This window comes from Rhamphochromis longiceps, linkage group LG7 (genome assembly GCF_057381845.1).
Source record: "Rhamphochromis longiceps isolate RC_006_pf linkage group LG7, R_longiceps_female_GT1.1, whole genome shotgun sequence".
NCBI classification, from domain to species: domain Eukaryota; kingdom Metazoa; phylum Chordata; class Actinopteri; order Cichliformes; family Cichlidae; genus Rhamphochromis; species Rhamphochromis longiceps.
Window position 1 is genome coordinate 65519520 of NC_140563.1, and position 11102 is coordinate 65530621.

Here is an 11102-nt window from a genome sequence, read left to right on the forward strand (position 1 = left end):
TGATCAGCAACACAGGGGCACCACAGGCACTACAGATAGAAACACCCCAAAAGAGGGTCTGCATTCTATAAATATATCAGACTCTTATATATGATATATAAAAAGAATTATATCATAAACATATAAGAAATTGAAACCTAATCCATTTGTAACAATATAAAAGGTATTCGAGCTGAACAGAAATACTCAGACCAGCCCTTCTGACACCAACAACTACGCCGCTCTTCCCCATTCTGATGCTCGGTTTGAACTTCAGCAGGTCGTCTTCACCATGTCTACATGCCTTACAGCAATCAGCTGCTGCCATGTGATTGGCTGATTAGATATTTGTCTTAGCAAGCAGTTAACAGGTGTACCCAACAAAGTGGCCAATGGGTAACTGTATGTTTGCCGTTTGGAACAACCTGCCTGAGGAACTCCACTTAGCGCTTCCTGAAAATCTGTTTCACTTCTTTGGTGGTGCTTTCTGCATGTGGTTCTACTTTTTCCCCCTCATGTTACCTCTTTTCTCTTAATTCTATTATTTAATTCATTATTGTTTGGAGTTCTATCTTTTCATTTCATTTTAACTTTTACCTTTTTAATACTGTTTTTGGAAAGCATTTTCTAACGCTGATTTTGATACGTGACATGCAAATAAACTCCTATTAGGTATTACAACAACTTCAGAGTCATGTTTTCAATCCTGGTGTTAGAGCTTAGTACAGCTTGACCAGTGGTTAAGCTACAGAAAGGGGCGGACACAGTAGATGTACTTACCCACTCAAAATGTCATCAAAGGAGACCACTAACATGTTCCACACATCCATTTATTCTCTTCCCCTCATCCAGTTATGGGTTGCAGTGCAGCTGGAGCCCATTCCAGTGGTCACAGGGTGAGAGGCAGCCAACCAGTCACAACTACAGCCAATTAAGAATCACCAATTATCATAACATGCAGGTCTTTGGACTATGGGAACAAGCTGGAGCACCCAGAGAGAATCACAGGGCCTTAGCTGGCCGGTAGATTCAAACCCAGACCTCCTCACTGTGTGGCGATGGTGTTAACCACCGCACCACCACGCTGCCCACTCAATTACTAATGTAGCTTAGTGATTCAACAGAGTAATAACTACTCGAAACTGCAGTGAAAGCTGTATGCACAACAATATAAAAAAATCTGCACTTGTTAAATATTTTAAGACAAAGTTTTTAGTTTAGATAAAGCACACAAGTATCCAATTTAAAGGTACATTTACACTCATCCAAGTTCCTCCATTACTAAACAGGTATAAAAAAAAAACTCCCACAACAACAACATAAAACACATTTTAAAACATTAATGCTCACATGATCACAGATTGTTTTTGAGCTCGATCTCAAAATTTCTGACAGCTATGGTTTTATCATAAAATCCCTCTACTGTCCAAAATTAAAGTGGAATGCTGAACATTCATATGCCCTTAGGCATCAGGAACATTACGTTATCATCTTCACTCTTTAGATATCAGGAATGTTTTCACACAGAAAAAGAGACTCGAGTGCTTAAAGACTAAAGCCGGAGCCCGTCATAGTTCATCCTTCACGTCCGTTTCTTCTTTGTAGCTTTTACGCTCACATTTGCAGGCAGCAGTGTGGTCATCCAGCTGAGGCACCAGCTCCATGTCTGCGTGTTGTGTCGGCTGTCCCGTCTGTCGCTCTGAATACATGTGCAGCACTTTGTAGTAGTAACAGTACAGCCTGCTGGGCTGCAGCAGCTCTCTGGCTGCTGCCTGGCCCGCTCTGGCGATCTCTTGTGCTTCAGCGTCGTTCTCTTTAGCCCATCTGATCTTCTCCAGAAGGTCCGACAGGTTTCTCTTCACAGGAATGTAATGTGTTCCTGCCTTCAGGTGGCTGTAGAAATGTTCATAGTACTGAGAGTCTTGTTTCAGAACCAGACTGTTCCCGAGCATCAGGTAAGGAAACCGGTACGCTGCCACTGTTCCATCAATGTTCACCTGATATTTGTACTGCAAGATGAAGACAAGGTGGCACGAGTTGCATACACACGTTATGGATGTATTAAATCTATTCATAAAGACGAGGCATCAAGGAGCTAAACTAAATCATTGTAGTGAAGTGAGTAACGTATGGATGTATATATTTATAATTATATTTATTAAAGAGAAGACTATTTTACGCTTCCTTACCTTAAAGAAGTCAAAGAATCCAACAAGTGATGCTTTGCCAACGTGTTTCTCCTGGTCTCTAAAGAAGAACCACGCAGTGATGCCGGCATCAAGGAGCTCTGGGTTTTTTTTGGACAGTGATACAAGCTGAAGACGCTCCTCTCGACTGTCCCGACCCCGGAAAAACGCCCGCTCAGTTTTATTCACCCACGGAGGCCCTGATGGAAGTATATATTACTGAGTGGGAAGAATTGTCTACATTTACATACAAATTCACAGATCATAACCATATTTCTCCTAAAGGTGTTGACTGCTTCTCATCTATCTATCTATCTATCTATCTATCTATCTATCTATCTATCTATCTATCTGACCTGCTTTCCACAGATTCCCTTAACCACACTTCCAATTTCTCATGCCACCACACCTCCTTCATTTTGCCTTTCTCTGTCCTCCCTCCGAGTCTGTTCCCGGACCTGCTAATTCAAAGACCAAGCGGCACCTCATATGTGCGATCAGTCGGGTTTAACCAAACTCCCTTAGCCTGTCGACACATCCCAAGTTCAAAGAAGACAAAAGGAAGAGTGGCTGTGGGAAGAGTCAACCCCCTCCCTTTCAACTCCCATAAATCTTTTAATCATCACACTGACAGGAAGTGTTTTTTCCCCTTCCATCTCCCTTGATATGCCAGTATTTTCTGTACTCCTTCGCTTTCTTCTTTTGTCTCCAACATCTCCCGTGCTCTCTCTCCTCGCCTCTCCTCTAAGCCGTCTTACCAAATAGCCAATCCTTCTTTTTCTCTCCCTCTCCATTTGACAGCACTCTCCCTCCATCCCACCCACCCCCTCGTTGTCTGCCTACCGTGGAGGCTTTAATGAGTACACTGGCAAGGTCTGTAAATTATTCAATAACTGGGAGAAGAATCTCTGATTCCTCCCCTCCCCCCTTGTTATTCTAAAAATAGATTTCCTTATGTTGGGAGTGACTCTGAGCTATTAGAAATTAAGACGCTCATTGTTGTCTCCTGGTGGGGTGGAGATTTGACACCGTATTTTGAAATAATAGTTAAGCTGTGATTTCATTACTTTAGATTTATCATTGGCTATGAAACTGTGAAATCAGGTTAAAACAAACAGCGGAATTTGAATGAATGAATGAATGAATGAATGAATGAATGAATGAATGAATGAATGAATGCAGACAGACAGACAGACAGACAGACAGACAGACAGACAGACTCTGTATCCAGTAAGGGTCCTAAGGCTAGACCCCCTATGCTAAGCAAGCCTACCGCAGACATGAGCGAGACAGATAAATATGAAGGCATGCCGGCTCGGACGTCGCCCGGCTCAACAAGGTCCGCGTCAGGTGTTGAGGAACCAGGGCACCCTGACGAAAAGTGGGCTACTGGAACAAGAAGGCATCGGTGGGCAAGACACAAAAACAGGGCGTTGTTGGAATGCTACTACGCAAGTAACCCCGGCGGAAGGGGCTACATGAATAGGATGCGGGACCTATGGATTCTTCAATATCCAACATCCACAATGACGGCGAAACAACTAGTAGCTCAGTGTTCCAACATTCGAAAGAAGAGACTGCTCTCACAGCTAGAGATTGACGAGGTACAACACAAATGCTATGGCAAGGAGGAGTCAGGACGCCAGGTCAGGGGGGAGATATCATCACCCCCACCCGAGATTGGGTACATAGCCCCAAGTGCTATAGGAGAAGGATCGTTGAGTGCGAGAGGAACTGACCTGAAAAATAGGATCATGGCCAAGCTTGAAACCTGTATCCCCCATAGTCGGTTACCAAGATTACGTGAAGTACCCTCAGAAGGTCTGCTAGATGATGTTAATGCAGCACTATGGGCAATACCTACAACCACGATTACCGACACTAACAAGCTGATCTACAATATGGCAGCAGTGATCAGTGAGATGCTTGGCTACAAGTTGAACAGCGACAATGGGCAGTACCCTCCACGGAGAACGAGGCTAGAGGGCAAGATCAAAGTAGCACGGAGGGAGGTTAGCCAACTAACGGAGTTGCAGAAAGGTGCGACAAAGAAGGTGCATAAGAAATACAGCAAGCTGTCCATACCTGAGGCCTTGGAAACTGCCAAGCAAAGACTCACAGCCTTGGCCAGCCGCTTGAGGAGGTACACCAGAGAGATAGAAGGCAGGAGAATAAACCAGCTGTTCTCCACAGAACCAGCAAAGGTGTACTCTCAGTGGCAAGGGAACAATAAGAGAACAGCACCACCAAGGCTGGAGACGGAGCAATACTGGAAGAGCATATGGGAGAAGGACGCAACCCATAACGGCAATGCTCAGTGGCTAGTGGATCTGAGGGCTAGCCACTGAACAGGGTCCAGTAACCATCACAGTGGCAGATATCCAAGAAAGGGTCTCCAGTATGAAGAGTTGGACAGCACCAGGGCCCGACATGGTTCACGCCTACTGGCTAAAGAAGCTGACTGCACTCCACGAGCGTCTGGCAGCACAAATGAACCAGCTGCTAGTTAACGAGAGACACCCGGAATGGCTAACCGAAGGTCGGACGGTCCTGATCCCCAAGGACCCCAAGAAGGGACCGGTCCCCTCCAACTACCGACCAATAACCTGCCTCAGTACTACATGGAAGCTCCTGTCAGGCATCATATCGGCTAAGATGAACAGGCACATGGGTCAATACATGAGCGGGACACAGAAAGGAATTGGCAAGAATACCAGAGGCGCAAAACACCAGCTACTGGTAGACAGAACAGTCAGCCGAGACTGCAAGACCAGACTGACCAACCTGTGCACTGCCTGGATTGATTACAAGAAGGCCTATGACTCAATGCCCCACAGCTGGATACTGGAATGCTTAGAATTGTACAAGATCAATGGGACCCTAAGAGCCTTCATCAGGAACTCAATGGGGATGTGGCGTACAACACTAGAGGCCAACTCCAAGCCCATAGCACAAGTCACCATCAAGTGCGGGATCTACCAAGGAGATGCTCTGTCCCCACTGCTGTTCTGCATAGGCCTGAACCCCCTCAGTGAGATCATTAACAAGACTGGCTACGGATACCGACTACGGAACGGAGCAGTTGTCAGCCACCTCCTGTACATGGATGACATCAAGCTGTATGCCAAGAGTGAACGAGACATCGATTCACTGATCCACACTACCAGGCTATACAGCAATGACATTGGAATGTCATTCGGACTGGAGAAGTGTAGTCGGATGGTAACAAAGAGAGGGAAGGTAGTCAGAACTGAGGGGATTGAACTACCAGAAGGCAACATTGCAGACATAGAGGACAGTTACAAGTACCTGGGGATCCCGCAGGCGAATGGGAACCATGAAGAGGCCGCTAGAAAAGCTGCAACCACCAAGTACCTGCAGAGGGTCAGGCAAGTCCTGAGGAGTCAGCTGAATGGTAAGAACAAGATCCGGGCCATCAACACGTACGCCCTGCCCGTGATCAGGTACCCTGCTGGGGTAATAGGCTGGCCAAAGGAGGAGATAGAAGCCACTGACATAAAGACAAGAAAGCTCCTTACCATGCATGGAGGGTTTCACCCCAAGTCCAGCACCCTGAGGCTGTACGCTAAGCGGAAGGAAGGGGGCCGGGGACTGGTGAGTGTCAGCACCACAGTCCAGGATGAGACAAGGAACATCCAAGAATACATTGGGAAGATGGCCCCAACTGACCGAGTGCTCAGTGAATACCTCAGGCAGCAGAAACCCAAGAAAGAGGAGGGATACGAGGAACCATCATGGAAGGACAGGCCCCTGCACGGTATGTACCACCGGCAGATAGAGGAGGTGGCTGTTATCCAGAAATCCTACCAGTGGCTGGACAAAGCTGGACTGAAAGACAGCACAGAGGCACTAATCATGGCAGCACAAGAACAAGCTCTGAGCACAAGATCCATAGAGGCTGGGGTCTATCACACCAGGCAAGACCCCAGGTGCAGGCTGTGTAAAGATGCCCCAGAGACAATCCAGCACATAACAGCAGGGTGCAAGATGCTAGCAGGCAAGGCATACATGGAACGCCATAACCAAGTGGCCGGCATAGTGTACAGGAACATCTGTGCCGAGTATAACCTGGAAGTCCCGAGGTCAAAATGGGAGATGCCCCCAAGGGTGGTGGAGAATGACCGAGCTAAGATCCTGTGGGACTTCCAGATACAGACGGACAAAATGGTGGTGGCTAACCAACCGGACATAGTGGTGGTAGACAAACAGAAGAAGACGGCCGTAGTGATCGATGTAGCGGTTCCGAATGACAGCAATATCAGGAAGAAGGAACACGAGAAGCTGGAGAAATACCAAGGGCTCAGAGAAGAGCTCGAGAGGATGTGGAGGGTGAAGGTAACGGTGGTCCCCGTGGTAATCGGAGCACTAGGTGCGGTGACTCCCAAGCTAGGCGAGTGGCTCCAGCAGATCCTGGGAATAACATCGGAGATCTCTGTCCAGAAGAGCGCAGTCCTGGGAACAGCTAAGATACTGCGCAGGACCCTCAAGCTCCCAGGCCTCTGGTAGAGGACCCGAGCTTGAAGGATAAACTGCCTGCAGGGGCGTGCTGGGTGTTTTTATATATATATATATATATATATATATATATATATATATATACTCAGATTTCCTGAAAGTTACATCTGAGTCAATATATGTATGAAATCCATTAAAAAAACCACTTCCTTGTCATTTCTATCTTTAAAATGTTAACAAACAACAGCAGAATGTGTAATTTAGAAAAAACAGTGACTTTAGATGAAAACTGCTTCTGACTCCAAAAATCTAACATGTCGGCCGACATTGGGAATGTTGTGCGCAGAAAGAAGTGCCATCTTATATCTATCATTCATCACATGGACAAACGTATTGGCTCACACCTCTTAATCTTTGAATTCATCTGTTTTCAGTCCCACTGCAACAGGCTTATGATATTTTTACAAACAAGTGTTGCAAACTCAAAAACTCCACAGTCCCAAACCGCCTCTGGAATCAACATCAAAACAGAAAGTGTGCTCTGGGAGGTTGATGACATGGCTCAGCAGCTCCTGTAGGTGTAATGTGTAGGTTTTGTTCATATAGTGTATAGAGCAGGGGTAGGCAACTCCAGGCCTCAAGTGCCAAGTGTCCTGCAGGTTTTAGACGTGTCCTTGATCCAATACTGCAGATTCAAATTGCTAAAAGACCTCCTCAACATGTCTTGAAGTTCTCCAAAGTCCTGGTAATGACTTTTGATTCAGCTGTGTTGACTCAGGGTGATATCTAAAACCTGAAGGACACCTGCACTCGAGGTCTGCAGTTGCCTTCCCCTGGTATAGAGTCTATGGACTGTGGTGCCCTCTGGTGGACAGTTACAAAAACAAACCAAAGGAGAAACTGCCTTCATAACGTGACATCACCCTCACAGATGGATTCTTTGGTTGGGATCTTTTGGATCTTCGTTAAACTAGCTGCAGCTAAACATACAGCTTCTACAACAAGTTCAACCTCTATACTGCCTGAAGAAGAACAGCCCACTAAGTTGGATTATGTAGTTCAGGAAACCTTGCACACTGTAGATTTTTTAAAAAAAAGGTAGTGCTTTATGGCTCTTGAGAACATTTTGGGAAAATACAGCAGAGGCAGCACTTTCTTTCTTTTTTATTTTATTTTTGCTGAACGCTGGCAAGTTCAAAGCAATAAAAGGTCTTAAACTGCTGCACAGTATTAAAAGCAATAAATCAATAAAAAGTACACCTCTGTGTAGAAGTACATCCCAACATAATTTACTCCTGCCAGTTGCAGTTTAAGTGCAATTTCCTTCAAACTCAGATACTCAATAAGAAGTTTTAACAACTTGTAGCACAGACAGAAATATACGAATGATGATAACATAAACTGAGGGCTGTTTTGCTCAGGAGTATCAAAGTTACCTGTATTCCCTTGGACAGATAGGAGGTCATTAGTGACCCCTCTCAGTGTCTCCAGGGTGGAGTGTGTGACCTCATAGGTAGGGAGGACGATATCCCGTGTGTCTGTGGAGCCACACCACGATAAGATCGGAACAGCAGCCGACGTCTTTGTCTCTAGCGGCCAGTCACCCACATTGATGTAAAACTCCACATCAGGCACCCTCACCTGCAACAGAACATCGCTGTGTGACTGTAAAGACTTTATATATATATATGCAACAGCACAGCATGGAAAAAACAGCAGAACAACTCTACCTTCCTCGTCAATGATAGCAAAATTTCATCAGAGAACATCTTGAAGTCGGTGTATTTTCCCAGCGTGCGCCGGTACACGTGGTTGTTGATGATGGCATAGTGAATGAGCCCTCCTCTGTTGGAGAATCTGTGAGGCACTTCCTGCCTGAGATGCTGCAGGTCGATGGTGGGAAAAGACTTAAAGTCAGCTAGAATCTGTCGGTCATCGGCAGGACACTGCATGACGCTCTGCCAGACGGAGGCATCGGGCTCAGGACAGTCACAGTATTCATGATGCACTGGACCTGAGCATGGGAATGAGCCATCAGGGTTAGATACACGTATAAATGCAATGTGGAAGATGAGGAGTCACTGTCAACTTACTGAAAAAAACAAACCCCAAAATATCTGGAACAGTCGATGAAGTCAGTCAATGTTGATAAATCCCAAAAAACACAAGTTACTGGATGTAAAGCTGTGTTAAATCTAGCGTATGTATGTGCACTCACCCCCAAATGTGACTACAAAGCAGCACAAAGACAACACTTCTTTATGCCAATGCTATAGTTAGTGTTCTTCTGCTCTATACATATGAGCTGGCTGTAATGAGGAGGTGGAGCAGGTTATCTAAGGTTGGTGGTGAAACATCTGGTTACTTGAGTCTGCATGTCAAAGTATAATTGGGCAACATACCAAACCCAAAGCTGCTCTCCAGCGTGTTCATCGCAGTGTGAGTGTTAAATAAAAAGCACTTACGTGTAGAGAAAAGTAATTGCATGAACCAGTCTATGTAACATTTACTGCATTCTTTTTAAAATAATTTTAATAGCTCTGACGGTCACTCTGCTCTTAAGTCTTTACTCCTTCCTGTGCTTCAGTAAACATCAGTCTTCCAGTAGTACAACATGAAGTGGACAGTGTGACTCGTGATGGAAGAGTTTAAGTATAAATGCTGCAGTTCTAGGATGAGTATTTTGAGGTCCCTTTCATATCTATCTTCATCATTCATTGTGTGGGTTACCCATGGAGTGGTGAGACTTTAGTTTGTGGCCACTCTTGGCTCTGTTATCAATCCTGACTTTATTTTTTGTGCAAAACACTGGCATCATAATTAAGAGCAATGCACTCTGGAGATAAACTTTGCATGTAAAAGCAATTCGTCATTTTTATCCCGATTTCTCACCATTAAATTGATTTTTCACCTTCGTATAAAGGGTCTGAGGACAGAAGGTGATGCAACAGGTTTTCTGACTAACCTTGGATGGTGTAGGGTGAGCTAGCCACAGCAGCATCTCTGTAAGAGACCTGGATCTTCAGACCCTTGTGAGCAGTGCTGTAGAGCCGATACCTCAACAGGAAGGAGCCGTCTCCTCTGTCCAGAGGTGGAGGGACGTGGATACGGAGGTACTCATTCTTATCCAGTGAGCCGATCTTCACTTTAAACGTGTCTTTTCCTGAGCACCACATTCAAAAAGCATTTCAATGAACAGTTTGAGTGCTAACGCAAGTAACAGTTATGCATATTCGGCCGCTCGTGCACGTTTTCGTTAACATTAGCCCCCCAAAAACTTTAAACGTAGCTTGCTAGCCACCGGGTTGTAATAACAAAAGAATGCTGCAAAAACAGTTTAAGGTTAGCTTAAAAATACTGCAACAGGACTTTAGTGAGCTAATAATGTCGCGTTGGTGGTCATTTACCTGGAGACAGAGTCAGGTTTTCTCCTTTTGAATTCACTGCCTGAATAAAGAAGTAGCGGACTGGTAACACGGTGTCCGGGTTTAGCCCCGGACCCCATATCAGACACCTCTCTGGACTGATTCCTTCAGAGTCACAAACCGGGAAGCTTGTACTTTGAAATACTAGTAAAATTACAAATCGGCTAATTAAACCACTCGGAAACGGCTCGACTACATCTACGTTCCGGTAACACGCCATACTCCAGCAGCTGGCACCAAGTAAACGTGTACAGTCACTAAATTTTAAGTGCAAAGTTTTGATAGAAACTCCTACTCCGACATGTTGGTGAAGACAACACGCCCACTGGTGATGGCCAGTGACGCCTTCACGGGAAGTTGGAAATTTTGGGGGTATACATATTGTGAACGCCCCCTACAGACATAAATACTCCACATTACTGATAAAAAAAAAGATCTTAACACTAATTAACCACTCCTTTGTTGTTGTTCTTGTTTTTTAACCAACTTTGCAAAATACTGCAGATAACAGCACCAGGATTAGTTATTGTCAGGGGTAAAGGAAGTCTTCAGATTTACTACATCAGAAACTTATATTATTGCATCTCATTTACAGGTAAAAGTTCAAGTTCTACTTGAGCAAAAGTACACAAGTACCGTCAGGCCAATATATGTGGCTGACCTGTGCTGCGTTCATTTCACAAATCCCTTTACTGTTGTAGCTGGTGGGGTACTGTTATTTATTTATTTATTTATTTATTTATTTATTTATTTATTTATTTATTTATTTGTATTGTTATTGTGTAGCAGCGCAGCTCTGTTTGCATAATATAAACAGTGAAGGTGAAAGCTGAACGCTAACCTTTTTCCACTCCATATGTTTTTTTTGTTTTTTGTTTTTAATTTTACCAGTATGTCTCAAATTTTATTCCAATGGGAAAGTGCAACCATCCATTGTATCAGGAACAGAAATGGAGAAGAATACAGTACAAGTAGTGTAAGCAGAGCACTTGTCTTATTTTACATCAGGTGTGGTTGCTTCAGTGTGCTTTAAGCT

At 44.7% G+C, this 11102-nt stretch overlaps 1 protein-coding gene across 1 annotated transcript; it reads right to left on the reverse strand.

Moving 5' to 3' along the window:
* Positions 1-1173: 1173 nt before the first annotated feature.
* Positions 1174-10405, reverse strand: poglut3 (protein O-glucosyltransferase 3). Its single transcript, XM_085414829.1, has 6 exons — positions 10049-10405; positions 9607-9804; positions 8372-8655; positions 8078-8282; positions 2169-2365; positions 1174-1988 (listed from the first exon to the last, which is right to left on the reverse strand). The coding sequence occupies exons 1-6, from the start codon at positions 10284-10286 to the stop codon at positions 1548-1550; spliced, it is 1563 nt and encodes a 520-aa protein (XP_085270955.1). The 5' UTR covers positions 10287-10405; the 3' UTR covers positions 1174-1547.
* Between the last annotated feature and the right edge of the window lie 697 nt (positions 10406-11102).